The sequence below is a fragment of the Mytilus trossulus genome, chromosome 1, assembly GCF_036588685.1.
Source record: "Mytilus trossulus isolate FHL-02 chromosome 1, PNRI_Mtr1.1.1.hap1, whole genome shotgun sequence".
In the NCBI taxonomy this organism is placed as follows: Eukaryota; Metazoa; Mollusca; class Bivalvia; order Mytilida; family Mytilidae; genus Mytilus; species Mytilus trossulus.
Window position 1 is genome coordinate 62,303,152 of NC_086373.1, and position 26,957 is coordinate 62,330,108.

The window sequence follows — 26,957 nt, forward strand, 5'->3', positions numbered from 1 at the left end:
TTTAAGGAATTTTAATTGAGTTTTACATGAGGACAAATAATTAATTTTCAATTAATGTTCTACCGTAGCCCTATGGATCTAAAATAAAACCTTGTAACTTCGTATAGCAAATGCATTTGTTTTTTGTTTACCTTCCTTTGAAACGTCAGGAATGAATTATATACCTTCTTGAATACATGATATCATCCCCGTTTTTTATGTGGGGTACAGGTTGTGTATGACATGATGGACATGGTTGTTATAATTGCCAGTATAGCATGGTTTTAATTTTCACGAGTCTACTTCATTGAACAATGAATGTTATCACATAAGATTATGATAATGTCTAAACACTGTGAAACTATACTGGGTAGTGTTTTTTGTGTAATTTTCATCAGCAAGTCGATATATTTACAAGAAAGGTAATGTCATTTCTCGAATGTTACTTTTGTTTTTCACTTTTCTAAATTATTTTTTACATTGGTTTTTGATGCAGTACGTGTAACTCAGTCTTCAGTTTATTATGATGTGTTATAAACTTCGGGAACTACTGTTACCTTGATTGTTTTCCGTCGTATTGAGTTGTTATTTATGCAATTCAATTAATAAATCGTTTTTGATTTTGTATTTTGAACAAAGCATTTATATCTTTGGCTTCTCTTCGACACATTTTTTTTAATTAAAATAACACTAGAGGTGTAAATTGTAGGAAGTAAAAAAAAACTATAATAAGAAATTAAAAGCAAATAATAAGGAATTCTATGTTACAAGAACTTTTTCTTATTTCCATTGAGGACAAATATTCATATTAAGAACACTTTCAGCGAGAAAAAATCAACTTACAAATATATTAACATTCATACATAACAAAATTAAAAGCTAAAATAATGAATTATTCCGTATTCCAAAATAGTAATATCATAAAATTCTATAATAAATAACATCGTGCAAGAAGTTAAAGCTGTGTTGTTCTGTCATGATTCAGTCTTAGTATCTGCAAAAAGACGAAGAAAAGTTCATATAAAATAAATATTAAAAAAAAAGATGTGGTGTGATTGCCAATGAGACGACAACTCTCCACAAGAGACCAAAATAACGCAGAAATTAACAGGTATAGTTCAACGTACGGCCTTCACCAATGAGCATAGCCCATACCGCATAGTCCACTATAAAAGCCCCAAAATGGCAATGTAAAACAATTCAAACTAGAAAACGAACGGCCTAATTTATGTACAAAAATTGAACGAAAAACAAGTATGTAGCAAATAAACAAACGATGACCACTGAATTACAGGCTCCTGACTCGGGAAAGACACAAACATACATGATGTGGTGGGGTTAAACATGTTAGCGGGATCCCAAACCTCCCCCTAACCTGGGACAGTACAAACTTTTATTTTTTTTTATGGAGTTGTCGTATCTTCATTTACTTTGCATAACGTGATATCTGATATAAGTCATGTCACAAAATGCATACACAGACTCAACAAATAACTTATAAAAAAACTTTTTTTCTTTTAATATAACTATATTACTCTGACTCGCAACAAATCACAACTTAAACTTCACTCGAAATGAAAGATCAATTTTAAGTTCCTTTATTACACAATGGTGTTGTCTGATGATGATGACGCAATACCTGTTATTAAAGAACACTCACAAGTAATCTAGCTAAGTTATATATTACAAATGAATAAATATATCAAGGGTTTCGTTTCCTAAAATATGAAAAACGTTTACGCAACATTCTCTGTGCGCTTGTATAAAGTCAGTGGTTGCTGTTGGTTGCTGTATGTTACAAGTTAATTGTTTTCTAAATTGTCTTTTATGTTTTAAAGGTTTCTTGTTGCGTCAAGTCGGTGCATTCAATAAAAGACTCCACGATATTAATCTTGCGTATTGTAAAAAAACGTACAATGAGATAATAATAAAATCCACGTCATATGGACGTTATCAAATTTATTCGTTTTTATTACGTTTTTTTGATTGAGTTAAGCCTTCCAATTGATATGTTATCATGTGGTTTTCTATGTTGTGATGTAATGCTATTGTTTCAGAAACATGGAGAAGGTTTGGTACCATGAAAACGTTTAATCCCGCTGCAAATGCTTGCACCTGTCCTAAGTCAGGAATATGATGTACTGTCGTTTTTTTATGCAATGTATACGTGTTTCTCGTTTTTTATATAGATTAGACCGTTGGTTTTCCCGTTTGAATGGTTTTACACTAGTTATTTTGGGGCCCTTTATAGCTTTTTATTCGGTGTGAGCCAAGGCTCCGTGTTGAAGGCCGTACGTTGACCCATAATTGTTTACTTTTATAAATTGTTATTTGGATGGAGAGTTGTCTCATTTGCACTCACATCTTCCTATAACTATATAAGGTGTAACTTTGACAATCATACCACATATTATTTGTTTTCGGATGTATGTTCAAATTAACAAATTGAAGGCAATTGCTGATAGGGAAATCAAGACAGCATTGTCATTAGCCGTATTTATTTGTGATTCAATCATAAAATAAACTGTGTTGATTCTTTAAGCGTATGCAATGAGCATTTATATCCTTGATATAAAAATAAATGGTGTGAATTTAGTTGAATGTTTAGTTAAGGCATTTTCATCATTAGTATTATTTATGAACAACCGACGCAAAAGTAATTTCTATTTCTATGCAAATCAAAAAAAAAATCTTTTAAAGTCCTTCAATCGCAATATAAAGATTAATCTATTCTTTTTCAGTACACATATTTTTATGGTAAGGATTTTAGAAATTGACGCATTGTGTAGATAAAAAAAGAAAGAAAATGAAATATAATTGATTGTGTAGTTGGTCAAACACAATATTGAAATAACAAAAAATGTGATTAAGTGATTTCTTGTAAACTTTACTCATCACCCTTTTTGTATTTTTATATTGGTTCATAAATATATACATCTAATAGTCTACCTTCTATACTTGAATGACCTTCTTTCCATGCAACAGCTGTAATGTTGTCCTGCAAGTTGAAATACAAATATCAATATTCAAACATTGTAACATGCATATTTATTATTGTGTTGTCAATATTATTCGTACATTGTACTACACCTACAAATTAAGCTGAAATTTAAACATACTAGTGCACAGGAAAACACCAAAAGGCAGACATGTCTTCTTTTTTATAAGCATATTAAAATAATTTTGTATAGAAACCCGAATAATACAGTCCCTCATCGTTACCGATCTCTACTACTTGCAAGGTTAACAAAACAATCGTGGATCAGCGATAAATAGCTTCTGAATTATTCGGGTGAGTTCTTTAGCAGATTAAGAAAAAGGCATAAAAGAATACTAAATGTACAAATGTACATACACACGTGATTTCTTCAGTTGTTTTGGTTGTAGTTGAGAAGTGTCCCTTCTTTCGAAATACAGATAATTTCCGTTTCCATGAACTTTGAATCTGAAAAATACAATTATTTTGATTTCGAGTAAAAAAAAACATCAAGATTTACTTTTATTTTTTTCTGCACAGTCATGTTATTTTGTTGTCAGAAAATTATGTGGCGCAAAGAATTTTATAAGAAAGAAAAAATTTGTAAATTACTTTTTAGGTCAAAAACTTGCATTTTGCTTTTGAGACAAAACATTCCGGCTTTATAATTATTTAGGCTTGTTTTGGTGTGTGTTCTAAACAATATTCAATGAGAAAAATCATTTGTATATTCGTTTGATACTATTTTAATAAATATTTGCTGTAAAGGAAAAAGTGTATAGTTGGGGGGTCAACTCTAGCTGCTGCTCATATAGTTTCAACAAAATTAGAAATTTGAACCAATTACGATTTCGTCTTTAAATAGATGTTTTTACAACAACAAAATATTATTGATTTGAAATATCAAAAGTCTATTTCTTATTTTAAAACGTATCATTCAAATATATAATAGCCCGTGAAATGCAATTATGTATTTTTTTAAACATGGTCAAAACAAAACAAACATAATCTTACTATTTTTGATTGAGTTAAGTCTGCCAATTGATATTTTATCGTATGTTTTTCTATGTTGTGATGTTATGCTATTGTTTCAGAAAAAGGGAGAAGGTTTGGATCCATTTAAAACGTTTAATCCCGCTGCAAATTTTTGCACCTGTCCTAAGTCAGGAATCTGATGTACAGTAGTTGTCGTTTGTTTATGTAATATATACGTGTTTCTCGTTTCTCGTTTTGTTTATATAGATTAGACCGTTGGTTTTCCCGTTTGAATGGTTTTACACTCGTAATTTTGGGGCCTTTTATAGCTTGTTGATCGGTGTGAGCCAAGGCTCCGTGTTGAAGGCCGTACTTATAATGGTTTACTTTTAAAATTATTATTTGGATGGAGAGTTGTCTCATTGGCACTCAGACCACATCTTCCTATATCTATGAGACGACGCAAGTATAACTTATTCTTAAGTAAGTAAGGATATGTTAAAAAGGTTAATCTTAGAAATACATGTATCTTCAGATATATCTATTGCAATTTTATTTATTTTTTATTATTAACTTTAAAAATATTTTTGACGAAACACAAACGAAATAACAAACGATTTCGTGAAAAACTCACTTGTGGAAAACTATTCTTTTAATAGGTTAAACACTTTGAATGGAAGTTAAAACAAATTTAAACATAGCTTACGAGTGCCGAAAAACTGTTTAAATGATAATAAAAACTACCAACAACAATAACGGAACGTATAGAACCTCAGTCCTACTAGAAACAAGTTTGCAGAGGAGTGTTTCGTCATATACTACATACTGTAACCTTACACATATTGGGATTAATGGTAAATGTATATCGTGAAAGCAGAACAGATCAAGATTATAAAAGTTAGAGTGTGGTATGATTTTCAATGAGACTCCTATCCATCTGACAAAATGTAAAATAATCAATGTAAAAAACCCAAGGCAATTGAAAGAAAAAAATTATGACAATTATTAGGCATACATTTTTTTGGACTAAAAAATGATTTAAATCGGTATGGTATGAAAGATCTCATATTATAGTAACATAAATGTTTGTCTATTGTATGTAGGTTGTTGTGTGTAACTATTCAAAGAAAATGAAATCATCGAGAAACTTACTTTAGGGTTTAATAATCCATGTACAATGAATATCAGTAATCCCTGAAATTATATGATGATATTGCAGTAGAATTAAACTTTTAAATATATATATACGGAAAAAAATTGGTTTTCATATATATTTATTTCAAAGGATACCCTAGTATTAGTTGGTATATTATACTAGCCAATATATTATCTTATTAAAAATACAAAATTAGATAAAATACGATTGTTGCGTCATGTAATATAGTTATTCTAGAAGAGATTATTGCTATTCACAACAACTTTTTTCAATGCAATAACAAAATTTGAGAAACAACTTTAAAATGTCATTAATGTACCTCGAGCATTTTTGAACAGATATTAACAAATCTTTGTTCTTGTTAGCTTTAATTTTGATTATCTATGTAATTGTTTGCATAGTTCCAGGATAGGCACATATAAGCATGAAAGTTGAAAACAAACTGAAACTTTGTATTGCATTTTTACATTTGATAGTACGTTTATCAATATTAATATCTTCAATTTACTTCTATTTGTAACATGGTTGTGATAACAAAAATTAATAGTGTAGAAAGAAAATGTCGACTCTGGCTGTTGGGTTTCGGTTTTGGTTTCGATTTGTTGTTTCAATTTCCCTTTGTATGTCTTTCATCACCCTGTTGTATTGCAATTCGGTCTAAAGTGTGGTGTGTTCATTTAGTAGTTGCGTTATTTTCTCTCAATTTATTCCAATACTTATCAAGTCTTATATTCAAAGGTACAACAGTTGTAATTTATACACATAAACGTACCTGTAATGAATTGATGATAACAAATAAATAACTAAAAACGATTGTATCTTCATTTAAAGAGAAGAATCCTAGAGTCCATGTTAACCCAAAAAGGGGTGCTAACACTGAAAAACATCGCAATCCACTTCTACAAAAAAAAAAAAATAAAAATATTTTTTTCCATCTACATATTTCTTAAATAAGATGAGAAACAAATATGCAAAGAATTTTTTTTCTTTATAAATGTTTTACGTACAAAATATTCATCAAACATCTCTATTTGATAAAATAATTTAAGAGGGTAATTTATTCAATACACTTAAAGAAATCATTTCAAATTTTCTGCCGCAGCAAATATTTCTCAAATTTGAAACGCCCTTCCTACCATTCATTTCCCATTTTTGTATAAACACAAAGAAAAAATTACCGAGTTGTCATAAAGAAACAATTTGATAAATATTGGTTAATTTCATTTTGGTCTTTTGTGGAAAGTTGTCTCATAGACAATCATACCACATCTCCTTTTTTATATTTTCAGTAGATTAAGTCGTACTGCAGAAACAGTTAGAATGACTTTGCAAGCAATTATAGGCAATTTGTACTGAAAAATATCGAGGTCCTAGGAAAATTAAAAAGGAAAGTCCCTACTAAAATGTAAAATCAAATCAAACGAATGAATAACAACTGTCATATTCCCGACGTGGTACAGGCATTTACTCGTGTAAAAAATGGTGGGTTACACCTGGTTTAATGACAAAAGTGAACAATCGTCAATACAGAACCTGATCTTATTTTTTATATTTCTAAAGCACCAGTTGTACAGTTTTAAAGTTATTACACCGAAACGAAATCATGCTGTTGATTTTCAAATGTTTTGGTCCAGAGTATAATTGAAAAGACGTGAATTGTGGAATACACATTTTTTGTATTAAAATCTTAATCGGTTTTTTTTTAATGCAATCAATCAGGAACCTTGACCTCTGAGCAATAATAAATATATTAAGTATAGAAATTCACTTTTAACTATAAATAATATTAACTCATAAGATAATACTTACATGAATTGCTGTAGTTTTGTTTTCTTTTTTACAACTTGTATAGAGAAAAGCTTCTTCACAACGAATACAAAGATCACAAAGTTGGTCTTGAGGAAAGAATATAATTTGATTATTTTTCAGCATGATCCAAAATTTGAAATAACTCAACACGTTACTAGGCGGAAGACAGTTTTGTGCAGTCAATATTTTTTTATACTTAGAATTATTTTGCTTGTAACTGGTTTTTTTTCTTGTAAGCTTTAACAATGTTTTATCCACGTGCTTTTTCTAATAAAGCTGATTTTAAAAAAAAATGGTTATTCTTTTTTAAATAAATGCGAGGAAACGTGTAGAGCAAGATCGATTTACTAATACAGAGCACTGGATATCAACTCCGGTTTGTGATGGCGTCGTGTTGCTCAGTCTTCTGTAACGTGTTTTTGGCAATGACAAAATCATTTAGTTTTCGACTGATAACAATTTTGACTTTCTTTTTAATATGTTTTGCCTCTTCTTTTTAATGCATGGTAGATCTTTAAAAGTACGTTTTTGAACATTTTAAATTTTCAAATTTAAATGACAAAACATCGTGGCCTATAAGATGTGTAAATACCATCTTCTTTGTTATCTTGATAGTTTTCATGATGAAAATATATGTCTTCGGTTAATAAGTATTTACATGAGAAACAATCTAAATGAAGTATTTTATTTTCAGATGACAATAACATGCAACTAATGAATTCATGATTTGGCCATTAATCTATAGCTTAATTGTTGATACTATATTGCACATGATAATTAACCTACTTACAACAACTGCTACTGCACAGGGGACGAAAAACGCCCAAATTAGACCATTACTTGTTGATAACCAACAACTGTAAAAATTACACAAATTTCATATTTCTTTTCAAAATTTAATTGATTGTTCTTTCGATACAAATGAACAAACAAAAACTACTTATGCATATACAGCACTAATAATGTGCTAATACTTTGACAGACATCCTGAACAGTGAATGTATGAATGTATATATTCTAACCGATTCTTACACGAGAATAATTTTAAGTAATTGAAAGAAATTCAAATCTCCCTTTACTGTGATTTGTGTACCACTCATACTATAATGAGAAAGAGGAACAATTCATTTGTTTTGTGAGGTTCCAGTATAGGATTTGAGAGAGCAATTATCAACTAATCCTTGTATCTATAAATGATTTTATTTACAGTATCAAGAATATCGGAAATATGTATATGAATTTTAAATCTTTGTCTATTTTTGTAATGAAGTTGCTAAATGTGACTTTTTTTCTGTTATTTTTTGAAGATTTTGAAATCAGAGATTACTTCTTGTAAGGCTTAAAATGTTGTATAGGAAATATTATCAACAATATTTGATTGCTAAAGTTGAAAAGTGTAAAAGTCTGATTTTGAGTTTAGACATTTGCCTAGTGATTTTATCTTATATTTGTTACTTAGGAAATTGTTAATAATTAATTCTTTGTAAAATATTCATGTGAACAGGTTGTGTGGTTTTTTTTATTTGGAACTTTTACACGAACGGTAGTTATATAGCCAGATAACAAGACAGTATGAAGTTATAGCACTACCAAAATAATAAGACAGTATAAGATATAGCACTATCCAGATAACAAGACAGTATGAAGATATAGCACTACCCAGATAACAAGACAGTATGAAGATATAGCACTACCCAGATAACAAGACAGTATGAAGATATATCACTACCCAGATAACAAGACAGTGTGAAGATATAGCACTACCCAGATACCAAGACAGTATGAAGATATAGCACTACCCAGATAACAAGACAGTTTGAAGATATAGCACTACACGCACATGAATGAAAAAGATCAAAATTCCAACGCTTTTATTATTCTAAATATCGTATCTTGACTTTAAAACCGGCTATTAGACGAACGTGAATCAAAGAGCGAACCCAATTACACAACATACCAACAAACGTATAGATACAGGTTTCAAATATTGTCTATTTTAATAGTACAAATTAGTTAAAAACAAACCTGGTATTCTGAAATATTTCAATTTCAAATTCAACCTTAAATAAAACCGTTAGGAGCCTATACATATATTTAAAGGATAGCAACTTTTTTTGTTTGTATGATTGAATAAATATTCGTTCCTTTGACACATTTAAACTAATTTTGGCGCCTTGTTGTAGTGCATATGAATTTCATACAATTCTGTTGTTAAAAAAATTTCATAATATGTGTTTTATAGCTACTCACTATTTTCCATCGCCGTATCCTTCTAGTTTTGTTATTGCCATCGATATAGCAACAATGAGCACTGGTATTCCTGTAGGAAAAGACACGGCATACATTTTATTGTAATTATATACATGAACAAAGCAACAGCAGAAAATGGGTCATGTCTGTGATCCACCTCCTTACACTTTTAAAAAATAAAAAAATAAAATATTAAAAATATACTGTGTGTATTTTTTTTTTTAAAGTGTCCGATATTCAGAATTTCAGTTTGTGTATTGATCTATGGCAGCAACTACTCATCAGCATTGTCTCCCTTTATTCATATATGAGTAAACTACTGCATTGGTGGTAGGAGTTTAAGTTTTAAAAAAACTGCAAGATGACACCAGATTCTTATTTAACTGAAGCATACGTTGTGTTACTTATGGCTAGTACTCCTCATTATATGGTAACAGATAGAGAAAGAATGTTTGCTTTATTGGTTGGTCATTGTTGTTTCGCTGTTTGAACAGGGATTTGTTATATCAACTGACTTTAATGCTTCATTCGTATTTGTCTCATCTTAAATATACAAATATGGAGATGGCAGGTTATTTAATGTTTAGAAAATATATATTTAATATTAAAATTAAAAGAAGAGTGCAATAACAATTCCACGTTTTAAGGTATACAATCATTTTTCAAAACAACCAGAACTTCTCACCCCAACCAATTGGAATTAGAATCGGTGATATTGAACGCTGTTCGGTTGATACTGTGGCAAGCATTTTCCCGTGCACAATGCCTTCTGCAACCATCATATGTATACCCACTAAAAATAGGAAATGAAGGACAATGGCGACTACTTTGCATGCTACCTGTAATGATTTTACAAGAGTTTATAATATTTTTTTATAATGCAAAATTTGTAACGACATCAAATACAACAGTATCATTTACAAAATCAAGTAAACTTGGTTTTTTCTCCTTATTTTATTTGTTTTATTGAATTTTTAAACATACATTTAGTAATTGAAGATCTATATCAAAACAGAAGATGTGGTATGATTGCCAATTAGACAACTCTTTAAAAAAAGACCAAATGACATAGACATTAACAGTTTTAGGTCACCTTCAACAATGAGCAAATCCCATACTGCATAGACAGCTATAAAAAGCCCCGAAATCACAAATATTAAATGTCATAAACGACAAAACTTACGGCCTAATTAAAGTTTGAAAAAGAAATATGTAACAAAGCAACAAACGACAACCACTGAATTACAGCCTCTTGACTTAGGACTGACAGGTACATACAGAATATGGCGACATAAAATGTGTAAGGGAAGATCACAACCCTCCCCGTAACCTTGGACAGTGGTGTAACGGTACTAGTGCAACAAAAGACAGATCTAAAAACGGCTGAAATCATCAAATGGATACAAAAAGAAATGCGTATAACAAAAACACGTGGACATGACCGTGTAATTGTGCATCCCACCAACAAAAAGACATTTAGTTCAAAGCCGATAACAACTAAATAACTTTAAAAAATCATGGATCCAAAAGTAAATGAGCAATCAGAACACATACAGCATTCAATGGATTTAGTGTAAAGACGTAAAAACATGACCTTGTGCAGTGCTAGGTAGGAGTCGTTTGATTTTGATACATGAAAGTTCATATCTATGTAAAAATAATATTTTGCTTACTTCTTATTTACACTTTACAGAATAAATACTAATAACAATAAAAAACAAAATTCTAATGATGTGATGACAGTGCTGAATTGGTAACTTGTAAGAATAAGTTTATTCAAAGAATCAATTCTTAATTTCCAGCACTGTAAACAACAGCTCCGTAAAAATGAGGATTTACTATCCCGTTTGATGTTTTCTACAAGGTCAACAGAATTTTAAAATCAAATCTTTAAATCTATTGAAGAACTGAGTTTTAAGTAATTTGTGATAACGAAATCCCTGACTAATTTACCAGTTATACATATGTAACGTTCGTTGAAATCTAAAACATCACAACAGACACGGGCAAAGTGAATGAGTAGTGAAATAGAAGCACGGTAAGATGATGCCAAAAAAACATCACTTTACTTTTATAAACTAAAAAATGAATAAACACGCCATTTGCATATGTGTTTTTCTTTTTGTCATTTTGCAAGAAATAGATCGATCGAAGTTAACAATCACCTTATTCTCTGTTCCCTCTATTCCAGCTAAAAATACCACATACGCGAGGAGGAAAACTGCAGCCATTGTAACTAGAATTTTGGATTTGTCAGATGGTAGAAGTCTGCAAAATAACAACAACAATTATAGGTGACAACATAAGTCATGAAACTAGAAGTAACAGTGCCAATGTCGCTCTAATCTGTTTGGAGAGCATGCGGTGTTAATTGGTTTCATTTTAAAAACAAAATGCAAATTGTATCTTTCGTCCCTCTTTTGTAACTGTAAAATACTAGCGTTTTTTTGTCAAATTAGTGCATCGAACAAGTTCATAAAGGCCTCACCGGGTGTTTTAAAATATCAATATGATGACAAAAAAATCAAATCGATTGATCAGATGGTCTATTTGTGTTTTATTTTTTATATAAACAGCCCTTATTATTGATTTACCAGCAAACTGTGAGATCACTTGATAAATTAGGGTTTAAATTAACAACTTGTGTAATAATTACGGTTCAAAATTTTCTAAATTTTCTAACTTTAAAATACATGTATATGATCATCTAAACAGATGATACCATGTATGTCAAATTGGACTGCTTAGAGAGATTCGTGACATTCTAGTGATATTCTGGATATTTCCTTTAATATAAGATTGTTTTCCCCATGTAATGCTTCTGTAAGGGGGCAAACTAAACGTTAATAAAGATTTTCTGTCAGCAATTTAGTTGTTCTGAATAGAAGAAAAAATACTAGTATCGATAAATGTTATTACATTACCTCCACTCAATAAAGTATATTATTAACAAAAGGACAAGAGCAGCAATGGATATCGAACAACCAATTTGCGTAATAACAGCAAGAACCTCGTTATGATTTTCTGGCTGCAAAAAAAAATCATATGTCATAATTAACCCTGAATTACAAATGCTTTATAGTCTGCTTCGCTTTGTTTGAACTAAATATTTCATATTGAATTCTAAAATACAAGATTCGAGGAAAATAGATTTTTCTGGATCACAGATATTGCTTGTTTTCATATAAAACGGTATTCAAATTGAACGTTCTTTTCCTCTACAATTGCAACTATCAATCAAAAAGAAACAAACGTCATCAAACTTATCTAAATCTGATGAATACAAATTAGTTCAAAGCGCTGTTTCTCTGTTATCCTTAGACAATATATAATATAACGAACTAAATAATGTAAAATATGCTCTATAATAAAATAACAACTGAAATGTAACTGACTTTATATTAATTTGTTAAACAAAAATGTTACAACTTTTTAACAACATATAGTTTTGCAATTATTATGGCACCCTCAACGGAGTTGGGGTGACATATTGTTATTCTACGTTTCTTTTTTTTTCTTTTTTTTTTTATTATGTCACCCGATCGACAATGTCGGGTGACATATTGCTTTTCTTATGTTTCTTTGTTATTATTATTATTCTTCCACCTTTTTTTGTCCGTCAGCTTTTTTGGAGTGAAATGGAACCAATCTTAATGATAGTTCAGCATAGGGAGGAACTAAAAATTTCTGGTTGCAGGTGGGTCTAAGACCATAAAAAATGGCTGCCGTTTCCATGGAAACAGAACAATTGTGAAAAATTCCAGTTTTTGGTTTTTGTGAATAATTTGGAGATGCTTGAACTCAGAATCATCATATTTTAATACAATGTAGGTGCCAGCCATACACTGGTTTGGGATGATTTTGGCAATCATTGGAACCACTATGTTGCCATGGAAACTACCCCAAAAATTCCAAAAATATGAAAATGCTCCAATTTTTTTGAAACTTTAGCATAACGATGAGCAACTTTGGTAGATGTGGAATTTGGCATTGGAATTTCCAAAATGTCTGCTGTTTCCATGGAAACAATGCAAAAAGGTCAAAATGGTCCAAAAACTTCAAGGTTTGGTGACTAACTTTGGTATGCTTGAACATGAAAGCATAAAATTTTTACACAATATAGTTGTCCACTATATACAGGTTTTGTATGATTTTGACAATCATTGAAACTACTATGTTACCATGGATACAGGATCAAATATTTCAAAAATTTCAAAATGCTCCAAAATTGATGAAACGTAATATGATTGGTGACTGGCAAGTCTGGATGAGACTTTTGGAGTTGGAATTTCCAAAATGGCTACCGTTGCCATGGAAACTGCAGAAATGTCAAAATTTTTTTAAATCCTCCAAACTTAATGAAACTTGATACTATTGTTAACTGGCAGGTAAAGATGAGACTTTTGACTTGAAATTTTCAAAATGGCTGCCGTTGCCATGGAAACAGCAGAATTTCAAGTTATTCAAAATGCTCTGAATGTACTGAAAATTTACAGAAACATGTATTGCCATGCATATATGTGCATTCACTGTTCGACAATTTTAAAATGGCTGCCGCTTAGTGGCAATTTGGGGAAGGGTGACATCCGCTATTGCTTGCAATGGCAATTCTAGTTATTATTTTTCTTCCACTATTTTTGTCCGGAGCAGTTCTTGGAATAGAATGGACCAAAATTGATTGAACTATGGTATAATGTTGACCACCATGAGAAGTTGTCCCTCTGACTTTGGAATGGTCAAGATGGCTGCCGTTGCAATGGAAACGGGTAAAATGTGAAAATTTTCAAAATTTTCAAAATGATCCAATCTTTCTTAAACTTAACAAAAATGGTGAATAGCATGTGCTGAAGTGCTCTTTGACTTTGGAATTTCAAAAATGGCTGCTGTTGTCCTGGCAATTGGGGAAGGGTGCCATCCGTTATTGCTGGCAATTACAAATCTAGTTGTACTTCCTATTCTAACCATCACCAATATTTCACTAAGGTATTTATCATTCGATATTAGTTCTTATCAATGACTACATACTATTTCATATAAACTCAACAGAACAGCAAAGTTGGTCAAATGAGTACTTGTACATTCTGTATAGGTACTATTCTGGTGAACAGTCTTTAATCCGCTTGATGACCAGAAACCAGTCTTCCTTCAAAATAAACAATTGTATTTTATTTCTAAAATTAAGATCGATTAAAGTTTATAGACGGTTTTGTTTTTACAAAATGCATTCAATCACAAAATAGTATAAAAACCATATAATGGTTATGTTTATTTTAAATCAAAAGTCAAATTGGGAAGTCAAATTACCGAAAAACGGAGACACAATGTAAAATGAAGAATATTGAAAAAGGGTTCTTTGCATGCCACCAGGCTTAACATTGACTTGGTGTTCTAAGCTTCATTGTTCCACTTGTAACCTTAAACCGAACTCAAAAATGCGGATTAAAGTACGGCGAAATCACTAAGAAATGTATTTGTAAATAAACAATTACTTTAAAAAGGTTATAAAACAACTTGGTAACTTATTCCATAACTCATTCTACTGCATTCATCATGAGTTTGCTTATTAAATTAAAAGCAGTTTTCACGTTTTAATTTCTTTTTTTGCATTATTTGGTAGTTTTGTGTTATTATATCTATACATTCATTTTGGTTGTTTAAACCAGGTTTATCTCCCATTTTATGCATAAAGAAATGCCTAATCCAATCGCAAAAACATGTAAGGGATATGATTTTTTTTTCGTTTGATGTGTTTGAGATCTTGATTTACCATTTGTAAAGGACCTTCGATTTAGAATTTTTTTTTTTTTTTTGTGATTCAATTTTCTTTTGCTTTCTTCTTTTTTATAGAACAATGTTTGTGTTTTCCAATATTTTGGCCCTACTTTTATTATTATCAAATTGCGGTCCCTGTTGACTCTTTGCATATTTTTCCTTTTATTTTGATATGCCATATATATATATCCTTCATTTTAATATGGCTCATGTGACCTTATTACAGATTTTTTCATTCTCTTTCTTTTGATACTTTCACTTGCGTTGATGTTTGTCTCATGCGACGAATGACAACAGTGATGTAAAGTTTTGGAAAGTTGACACATGATATACGTAATATTTTTTTGACTAATTGACTCATACCAGTGATAGAGATATCTGAGTAGGTTTTTTTGCTGTAATTTGTGTTTTTGCTTAAACCTGTATTTAGTGTAAAATGCACTTCCAAAAAACTAAGACTTACTTTAACGTGTAGTCCCAATAGGAACATCTTACTGCTTTGTCGTGATTCTGCAAAAACAAGTTGTATACGACAAATAAGGATCATGATTATGAACTAGTCATTTGTCAAACAAGAAATCTTTGAAACTATAAATCATTTGTTAAGCAATGTTAAAAAAAAGTGTCTTTTGGTCTAAATGTAATTTAATTTATTATCATACCTTTTTTTAATTTGATTTAAGTATACTATCAACATTGAATAAACGAGTAAATATGTAACTCGTCAAGAATGCAAGATTGAAATGTTATGAAATTCGTTATTTATTATACCTAGCACTCTGTCTAATCCTCGTACAGTCATGCTGAATAAAAGTTTCAATATTTTTCAAAATGGATTTTGACACTTGTATTAAAATCCTTGTATACGCTTTGAGCGTTCCTGATGAAGGTAAATAAATTAAATCGAGTCGTACGCATGAAATTGATATAGAACATATATATTATAAGATATGAGGTCTATTTAAAATATGAAATTATGTATATTACCTGATCATTTCTGAAGAATAAATGTAATGGTGGGTTCAAACGCGTCTGGTTGAGCCCTGGTATTGTAAGGGACAGAACTGACGTAAGTACTGTAATGTCCTGATTATTGACACTGTATAAAGAAAATTTAGCCCAAAATATATAAAAGATTTCAAACTCACATATCACTTTAACATTTAAATCATTGAAAATAGTACTTTTTTCTTTAATAAATGGACGTCTGCTCTCAATAGAACGACTTAGGTATTATTTATGTCATACTCATAAAGTCAAAAACTAATAATTTGCATGGTAAATGTATCAAACATCCATACATATTAACCCCAACCTCAGCTTGTATATACAGGTAAAGTCCAATATATACATGATATAGTCATGCTGCTATAAGTGGCCTATAAATGAAATATAGATTGCATAGCCACACTGTATAAGATGGTGACTGCAATTTCAAGAATGCACAATTTTCTACATCAGAAAATGCATGTACCTAGTCAGGAATATGACAGTTGTTATCCAATCGTTTGATGTGTTTTAGGTTTTGGATTTTTTCATTTGATAAAGGACTTTCCAATTTGAATTTTCAGCACTTTTGTGATTTTATTTTTTCAGTTACAAGTTTATTCCGCTGTTAGAAGTAGGTCAAATGATACAAAACATCAATGCCTATCTTCAAAACTGTGTTTTTATGTTTAATTGACAACACTGAAAGTATGAAGCTATAGCTGTAGCTATAGCTAATGATGTTGTTGACATACATGTAGTTATTTGATTTTATAGTGAATAAGATGCTACTGCTGGTGGACGTTTTGTCCCCGAGGGTATCACCAGCCAAGCATTTTTTTGGAATTTGGATCATTAACTTTGTACTTGTTTGGCTTTATTTATATTTTGATATGAGCGTCACTGATGAGTCGTATATACTAAATTATAATCCTGGTACCTTTGATAACTACTTCTCTAATTCGTACTCGGTTTATATTTTTTCCGATTTGTTAATTCTTTTTATTTAATCAACGTTTGGTTTGTTTGATCTCAGTTCTTCATAGTCAAAATTGGATTATGACGTCAAACGTTCTTGCTTTCTTCTGAATTTCCTATTGTGGAGGCATGAAAAAGACGACCATTTCTGATGACGTCACATAAAAAGAACATATGATTTGCAGATCAAAAGAAGGAAATAGTGTGACTGCATATCGGTTTAAAATCATTAAAGAAACAGACTTCAGGACAAAATATCGTGCAATACAATATTTATCCAATCTCGACAGTTAAATTTTAAGTGTTCAAAACGCTAGGGGAGCTATCGTATTACACTTGGTGCAGTGGTAGAATCTATATTAATATAATTCTTACTCGATTTATCCCTTTCCTGACCTGTTGATTATTTTTATTTAATCAACGTCGTTTGATCTCAGTTGTTCATTGGTCAAATTGTGTTGCTTCCGCTGAAAATCTTATTGTATCGACATGAAAAAATGCGACCATGCCTGATGACGTCACGTAGAAAGAACACTTCTGTTTGCAACTCGTCCAAAAAGAATGATTTCAAGATTCCCTGCCTATCGTCTTAATCATTAGAGAGACATATTCCACCACCACATCTCGTGCAATACAATAGTTAACCACTCTCGAAAGATAATTATTAATATATAAAACGCTCGACGAGCCTTTTGTGTTAAATTGGAAAATTAAACTGTCTCGAGTAGAGAAATATCGTATAAATCTCGATGCAGTGGTTGAATCTATATATAACATAAATTTTACTGCTGAAACACATTGTTGCCATATTAATTGAATTATATGCAAGTGGCATACAATTAAGAGGTACATCTATCCATAAATCAAGGTTAAAATCACCGTTTTTCTTGGAATTCAGATGGAACAGATAATCTTTTGTCGGGGCAAAGAGTTAAATATCATTTATAGAATAACTAATCGAAGAATTAATATAGATAAAAATATTCATGGAATGACCTAACAACACATTAACTCACGAACGCGCGTAGCGCATGAGTTCATTATCAGTGTTGTTCGGTCACGGGTAAAATATTTTTCATATTTTGAATTATTCAGTGAAAGAACATCGTCTATATCTCCATTATATACGTCTTTGACAGGCACACAACATATGGCTAGTTCGTTTGTATTTTATAAACCATACATTACAGAAAAGGTGAAAATCTGTTTAGGATAAGCTTTTAAAATAAATATAGTTGTTTTAACAGCTACACAACAAAATGATAAATAATAATCAATTCTAAACATACTAATGAAAAATCAAGACATTGTGGACTTTTATCATACTCGATATAAATCTAGTTGTGTAAACTTAACATCGGTTACTGTTCCTCATACAATAGTGCATACCGTAACGTCAATAACAGCACAGGAACATGGTCTTTTTGAAAGCCTAATATAACTTAATAAAAAATTAAAATAAACGTTTTTGTATGGTTTCATAGGATTACATTATTTGAATACACTTATATTACCTTGTTTTTCTTGGCAATAACTGTGCTATTGTACTATAATGAATCGCAATGTATCCTGTTGTATTTGCATCTTCTAAAAAATGCACATATATGGTATGTAACGCGATCGTTAAAAACTCTAATTCGATCTACGCTAATTTGTATTGTATTTAAAAAATAAATTATTATGTGCTCATGTAAGTTAGTTTCCCTTTTTTTCTCAAGTAATTTGGTTTCTCTAATTGTCTTACTCTCGAAGTTTATAAAACATTTTACAAATTATTGGTATAAATGCAAATATGTTTTTTTTTCTCTGAAAATGCTACTACATGTATATCTTAGTTTAGAGCTTGAAGATTCATTTTTGGAATATGTTTTCTACAATTAATTAGTACGATTCAACGATTTACGAAAAATGGTGATTACGATTGGGCAGTAGTTATAGATTATCTTCATTTGAGTTTTTCCGATTGAAATAAAATATGGAGTGACATGTTTATGCGTTATTACCTTACGACACAAAATTTTCAAAAATATTTACCTCTCAAACTCTCCTTTGCTAAGAAAAGACGGTCGTCCTTACCACGTGTTTGATCAAACAATCGGAAAGCGATGTCTCCTTCGTTGTATTTGTTAATTTCTACATCTAAAAAAGTGCAAATGACTTACAAAAATTGCAAATACTCGTTATGTATTCAACCTTAATCTTAATGAAAAGACTGAAATCGATTTAATTTCCCTCTATTGTTTGAAGGAACTGATTGATGGTGGACATCGAAGTGAAACAAAGTTTAAAAATTATGTAGCTTGAAGTAGGTTACGACACATACACGGATCTTCTGAAACCTTTGAAAAAGTGCCTGGAAGAAATATGAGTGACTTAGGTACGACATTTTTTATTGTATTTTGGTTTACTTGGAATTCTTATAACATACATTTAGAAGGAAGTTTGCCTCTATTTTATTATTTACTGTAAAACCTGATGCTCAAAAATTATGTTAGATAAAGTACAAATAAAAATAAAGATACTGTAATTGTTATATTGTAAGTGTGATCTGTCTTATATAATTAATGTCGGTTCGCATATTTATTGGACGATGTAGCTCAACAATTCCATTACAAGTGATCACCGATGTAAATAGGCAAGTGCAAATTGTTTTATTTTCAACAATGTCTTAGATAACGTTGATACGAAATTTGGTATTCGAACTTTGTATTCATATTTACTCCCTCAGTATTCACAAAAGGTTAACGTTATCTTTCAATTGATACAAATTTAATCGCATCTGAAAAATATATAAGCCATGTATGTTTTAGTGAAAATGTTTTCAAGATTTTCTGAACAAATAATCAATTCTTTGGCTTTTGGGTATACTTGACTTTCATATTCGCTTGACTAAGGTTATAATGTTCGTGTTGTTTATTCTTTAGTTTATGTTGTGTCATGTGTATTGTTGTTTTCATTTTCATTTTTAGCCATGGCGTTGCCAATTTGTTTTAGATTTATGAGTTTGACTGTCCCTTTGGTATCTTTCGTCCCTCTTTTATAGATCAAAAGTTCATATCAATCGCAAAACATTTAAATACAGATCTCATGATCCAAATCTGTATTCTCTTATTTAAGATTTTAGTCCAAATGCCTTTATGTTAGCTTTCAATCTACGACAAGCAAGTAATAAATTTGATTCGAAATCATTAAGGGCATACATATATATAAATTACCTATAGACGGTTTTGAAATTTTCAATGGTGTATTGTTTTGATGTGATTCAAATGTGACACCAGCAAATGTTGATGTTATGTTCAATACTTTAGCAGCGTCATTATCTCCAACCTGCAAAAGAAGAATTCTTATTGAAAACGAAGAACGAAGATTTAATGTGTTCCAGCGTTTATTAGAAGGACAAATAGAAACACAACTGAAGATTCACAAAGACACATGTATTTTAAAAATCCATATCTTTAGTATACTACTATATATAATTGTCTTTTGACTGTTTTCTTGCCCAACTTAAGAATATAATAATGAGACTGCATTGTACATCTAATCGACATCTAGAAATAGGGATCATATATCGTTCACGACTTCTTTGAACTGTACGAAATACTAATGAATTTCTACGAACACAAATAGATAACCTTTAACTGTATTTGTTAGACCTTTCAGGTATTTTGGTCCTTAATGCTCCCCAACTTCGTACGTTATTTGTCTTTCTAACGTTTTTGATTCGTGTGTCACTGTTGAGTCTATTTTAGGCGAAATGCACATCTGGTGCAAAAAAAGTATCAGGCTAATATCATTAAGACTTTTTTTTTCCTTTCACACCTTACAGGCAGTGACGCCTTACTGACAAAAATTTATATTTAACATTACTTTATCAGATGATACATTTGATGATTTTATCAAAACAGACACACTTAAAACACTAGATTTGCCACTGCAAGCAATAGCGGATGGCACCCTTCCCCCATTGCCAGGCGGCTATTTAGAAAATTCCAAAGTCAAAGAGTGCATCTACACTTGCAAATTATATTTTTTAAAGAGTTGTATTAAGTTTAGCACATTTTAAAAATTTTGACATTTTTTGTGTTTCCACGGTTACGACGGCCATTTTGACAATTGCAGCTGCAAAATCGTGCGGATCTGAAAACGTATTTTTTCTCAATTGTGAATATTTATTCAACTTCAAATATCTTCAATAATCATGTTGAAGAATTCTCCCTTGAAAATTTAATTCTATAAAAAATTGTTTAAAACAAAGTGATCTAACTTGATCTAAGAAATGATTTTTCGAGACAAAAACTAAAACATACATATTTTTTCGTGCTCGGAAAATTTTCTTCGGCAATGATCTTGTTTATGTCTAAAATTAGTTTTTTGTATTGACCCTTTTATATCATCTCACATCTTTCTTCATCTGCATTGATACGTACAAATGAAACGTTGACACTGATTGTTTCCTTTTGTTAATATAATTAATTATATTTGTTTGTTTTGAATTTTCTCAGCTTTCTGATTTTTTTTCATTTAATCGATTCTTAGGAATTGATTATGACTTTATTGCTCAATACTTGAAGGAGTAGACCATTTTCAAAAGATACCTCTTGCCACAAATCTGTTGCTGTTTGACTTGACAATAAGCTATTTGCAGCTGATAGGAAAGCCTGAAATTTGAGAAAAACAAAATCATATAGAGCCTGACCTATCGAATTATACTTATTACCGTGTTTGAACTAATATGAGCAACGCCGCGGATGGCCATGTTGAACAGGATCTAATAACCTTATTTTTGGTGGGGTTGGTGTTGCATAGTCTTTAGTTATCTATGTTGTGTTTCGTGTACTATTGTTTGTCAGTTAGTCCTTTTCTTTGTTAGCCATGATGTCATTTTTTAAAGTTTGAGTGTTCCTCTGGTATTTTTTACATTATGCCTTTGTGTTCTTACATTAGCTGTGTATACAAAATGTAAATAATAACCTTGCAAAAAAATACCGGATTCATGGGCACACTTTCACCAACATCCGTAGTATATTTGCAATTACATTTTATCCAATGGTCATAAACAAAAGACTGTGTAAACTATATGTTAATAAAAGCCCTAAAATATTTCTGTATACAAAACTGATAAGGGAATATGGCTTAATTAAGATAACGATATAATGGTTATAATAACTCTAATATATTTCTAAATATGTAGTTACTATCTTTTGACTAACTTAACATGCTAACCTCTGTTTCTGCAAATGAAATATTGCGGTTTTGCGATGAGAAAATATCAGTGGATTTCTCAAGGATAATAACTCCACTGTTAATATCTCCTGCTATCAAAGACGACTGGTTGTTCAGAGAATCTATCGTATTCGAAAATATTTCAAGGATTTCTTCGTTTGACACATTTTGAAATCCATCATTAATTTGTTCCAACTAAAAAATAAAATAATAAGTAGGTACCAGTTTGAATAACCAGATATTGATAAAACTATAAGTGAAAGGGTTGAGCATAGAAAAAGAATCAGGCAAATTATACATCCTATTCAAGGTGGGAACAATTTTCAATGATAGACCTTGGGGGTATCCTACACTTCAAGTTCTTGATTTTTTTTGGGGTTTTTTGTTGTGTTTTTTTGGGGGGGGAGGGGAGGGATTAATTTGGTTTTTCTGGCAGGACTTCTATAGTTGCACTAAAATAATTCACACAAACTAGCCAATTTCGCCTGATATATGGTAAAGAAACATCTTAATGTTTGTTCTGCCTTCTTTTAAATTATTGCTTTTTAAATGCTAATTCATTTATAATACATTATCATTTAAAAAGTATATAAAAGGACATATTAAGTATTTGTCAATGATACTACAACCCAACCAAACAGAAAAATGTTAGAATAATTTTGAACATGGTGGTAGGTTTGTTTAAGTGTATATTTTAGTTCTGTGCCTCTGTAAAAAAATGATTATCTGAGTGGGGCGAAAGATAGCCGAGACACAGTTTAACTCATAAATTAAAAATAAACTGACGACGCCATGGCTTAAAATGATAAATAATAGTAACAAGATGAAATCATCTCGTTTTTTGTTAACTTTTGTTTACCATCGACCCTCATCGTCAATTTCTAAATGAAAGGTAGCACAATACAAAGATTTTTTTACTTCGAATCGCTCACCTTTAAAATGATGTTACTTTTTTAAGACTGCCTATAAATAATTTAATAGGTATATATAGATAGACAAAAGATATTTTTTTAGAGAATGTAATATTTTTGTTATGCAATCATTATGTAATCAGTTATTATGCATAATAACAAAATGTTGGTCAGTTCACTTGAATGAATTTACCTCTATCATCTCTGTAACTATACAGAAATTTTTAACAAAATCATCATCAATACAGCAGGAGCTACAAAAGGATGTCTCAAGTTATCGCTTTCGTGTTCTATTCTTTCATAATTCTTTAATTAGTGTAAACATCCTTACCACATAAAAGTGGATAATATTTGATTATGCGTAAAATTTTATCCATACATTCTATCTAAAATCTGAGCCATCCTTTTGTAGATAATGGCTATAGGAACAAGATACATAAGAATCAACCCTGTCGGGATATCAATGAAGAAGCTTATTTCAAATAAAAGTAGAAATTTGTTGTAAAAGTTTGCAGACACAGATAACATTATAATTGATTACACAATTGTTGTATAATACTAACATTGCATTAATTTGAAAGAGTAACCTTTTAACTATCCATAAATACCACTTTTATAAATTTTCAAGCATTATAAAAAGAAACTACAGCATTTTAAAACTGTGAAATTAGAGGTTTAAAATCTTTGTATTGTGCTCCCTTAAGTCAAGGTATGAGGCAGACTTTACTGTATCTGTTGTATACTTTACCTCTAGTTAGATGGGATAGATGCGTTCAACATGGTCACCAAATTTTGGACTATCTAGTGAGAGAACATTATCTATATAGCGGAAAGTAAAGTTTAAAGATTTTGCTAGCTTCTTATTTTTCATCCTAAGAAGTTCCTGTTTGAAGTCAGCCGCATAATAATAAAGAAACAAGTCGGCAAGAAGAGGAGCACAATTGGTTCCAATTGAAATGCCGACGAAGCCGCGGTTGACAATGCTTCTTCGAGGGTACCAATCTGATTTATCACCCTCTCAGCTATGTGTTATTTGATTTATTGTACTGTATGCCTTATCATAATTATCTTGTACAGATGAATTTCATTTAAATGTATCTTCGATGATGTCACGTACGTAAAAACGAGACAGGAATTAACAGTAGTGTGGCAAGATGTTTTATTAGATTTATTTTTACAGGCAAATAATAGAATCTGAGCATTAAAACTTAAACATTGTCTTTAATAACTTGATGTAAATTCGATGCATTGTCCTTTTATTTATCATTGTGATTGGTCTGCCCGACAGGATGACATTCATAAAAATATCTAGTTACAACCTTACCTGGTTTATCAAGTCTTGTACAGTCAGTTACATTTGATTTTTCCCACACCCCGGAACTAGCTTTCAACTTACATTTGCGTGAAACCACTCCTATAAAAAATACACCTTACGATCAAGTATAAAAACATCAAATTTTAACCAAAGGATTGGTGTTGTAAATGAACAGACAGCTGTTCTTACAGGGCAATACATATATACAATAGTGTATGTGTTCGTGCATGTGTTAGTGTGTATACATAATTGAAATATATAAAGCAACAAAAACACCAGCTCCTAAGGAAGAGGTAAGCAATATTGAAGTACATGCAGAAATAATGAACACCATTTATGCAGTAATTAAATAATAGGAATAAACACATTAAGCACCTGATAAATCTTTCTGTATTTTCATAGTATATCAATAAAAAATGTAATTAAAACACTAGATCAGAGGTAACGCCAAATTTCAATTTTAAACACAAACATAGTATGATTGTAAATACATCTGGTAAATATCAACTAAAGGAGAATAGAAATTTTTAACTTGAAAAATCGTCTGATGAATGAATGGGAGCAATATGCGAATCAACATCATTACTCTTGAATGAAATGTCAGCTAACTATTTATAGACATGTATAGATAGACAATAATAGTGCATTGACATGACATATCAACGATATAAGGATGAGGCTTAGAAACAGGAAATACAAGGCTCTGTCGAGCTTTTTTCCCGTTTCGGGCAGAATCCTTATATCGTAGATATGTCAAGTCAATGCACTATTATTGTCTCTATACTCCAATCTAAAAAAAAATCCTTTTCAATTGTTGTTTCATGTGTAAATGTTATCATTTGATTTAGATATTGGGAAACTTCCCCCTTTTATAAAAAGGCCTCATATCATGCAGACGGGGAAATATACAACACAATGAAATGTACATCGAAATCAGCAATCGATGGTGAACGAATTTGTTTAAGAATGAACTAAAATATCAACAATATTAAGCATAAAACATAATGATTTATAGTTCGCAAACCAAAAATATGAACAAGCGAAATATGTTTTTTTTTCTCTAAAAAATGCAAAGGAAATAAGTTTGAATCGTTGTATACATGTACATTAGAAACATGAACAGGTTGAAAAGGTCGTTTGAATTATTAATCATAATTTCGGCAATTTCTATTTAAATATTCATGAGCAAAAGTGATATCTGGTCCTTGACTGTATATGACATAAAGATATACGGTCAACACATTTTGACTGCTCAAATAGAACGAGTGTAGTATAAATATATTTATTTTGTCTCTGGTGCATGTTTCTTCTTATTATTAAATGTTTTTAGCTTTTTGACTTGCTTTCAGTAACTAAGAGATCTGTCAAATCATACTTTCTTGTTAATTTGATCTGTTGATTCAATTTGTAATGCTTTTATCTTAATTGGCGGCATTTTGTTCAATTTTTTCTGCAATTGTATTACATATAAGCCCTTATGTAAATTGATTTTGTGTTGGCCTTGTGTTGATTTCAGTAGTATTTAGTTTAGTTTAAACATATTTATTTATAGTGGATTGGGAAACAAGTTTTGCAACTTATATTAATCCCTTTCCACTTTGCGGGTGCGAGTGCTTCCTTGTAGCGGCATTAGCCTACTCTTTTTCGAAATCTACAAGGGTGTCTTTAACGTGCAAGAGATATGGCTCTCTCTTAACACGGGTCAGCCATTTATCGTCCCCTTCCGAAGGACTATCATCGTTTCCTCAAGACCATACTCGCAAATGGTGTCAAGGGAGAGCCGAAAATTGCGTTCCTGAAATTTTCATCCCAAACGGATATCGAACCAGGAACCTTTGTGCTAGTAGTCCAATTCAGTAGTATTTACATGCTCTGGTAGTATTTGACTTCTTTTTTTAGACATATTTGCTTATTGTTCTTACGTATTGAATTCTCTGTAAAACCTTTTTAAATAGCATCATTTTTAGATCATATCATTTATTTATTTTGGAATGGGTCAAGGTTTTACCAAAAAAAAAGACAATTTCCTATTTAAATGTATTTCACAATGATGTTGAGCTGTGCGAAATATTTTCTATGCGAGGAAAGAGCTCATATTCATTCCAATAACCTATGCATATAGTGACATCATCAGTTTTTTTTGCACTCAAGTGTCAGAAACGATGTTTTATCAAAAGTGTAATGTTAATCCTACCATCAAATCCCTCTGGACATGGCGAGTATGCTGTAAGGCCCACGTTTGTCGCGTTCCAAGTCATATTATGTGTACCAAAAGTGTATGTGTCTGTCTCAGGTGCACATAATGTGGCATCTGCAAAATAAACTGTTGATATAACCAATTCATTTCACTTCATGTAAGTCGACACTTATGTTCTAACGTGATATAACATTGATATATCTGTTTGATGTAAGTCTACTCTTTATTCAAACTGAAATCCTTGAAACACATTTTTTTTAAACCAGGCATATAAGAGATAATTAAGTTTAAAGGCTTTCTATCTTTTTAATTGATTAAGACTCTTACTGATGAGTCCTGTTCCGATAAAGGAAAATTTAGACAGGTTGACCAAAAATTGGTTTGACCGAATGAGAGGAAAGTCATTGTTTTATATTCTTATATATATA

At 30.9% G+C, this 26,957-nt stretch overlaps 1 protein-coding gene across 1 annotated transcript; it reads right to left on the minus strand.

Annotated features, from left to right (window-relative positions):
• Nucleotides 1-873: 873 nt before the first annotated feature.
• LOC134709352 (adhesion G protein-coupled receptor L3-like) lies at nt 874-26,629 on the minus strand. The gene is made up of 21 exons (XM_063569524.1): nt 26,527-26,629; nt 24,414-24,431; nt 22,107-22,301; nt 21,479-21,541; nt 20,099-20,210; nt 18,918-19,022; nt 18,398-18,470; nt 15,906-16,017; nt 15,382-15,428; nt 14,172-14,289; nt 12,071-12,174; nt 11,312-11,414; nt 9,832-9,985; nt 9,147-9,216; nt 7,687-7,753; nt 6,897-6,982; nt 5,860-5,986; nt 5,084-5,125; nt 3,335-3,424; nt 2,929-2,977; nt 874-973 (listed from the first exon to the last, which is right to left on the minus strand). Exons 1-21 carry the CDS (start codon nt 26,527-26,529, stop codon nt 954-956), a joined length of 1,758 nt encoding a protein of 585 aa, XP_063425594.1. The 5' UTR covers nt 26,530-26,629; the 3' UTR covers nt 874-953.
• Nucleotides 26,630-26,957: the final 328 nt, after the last annotated feature.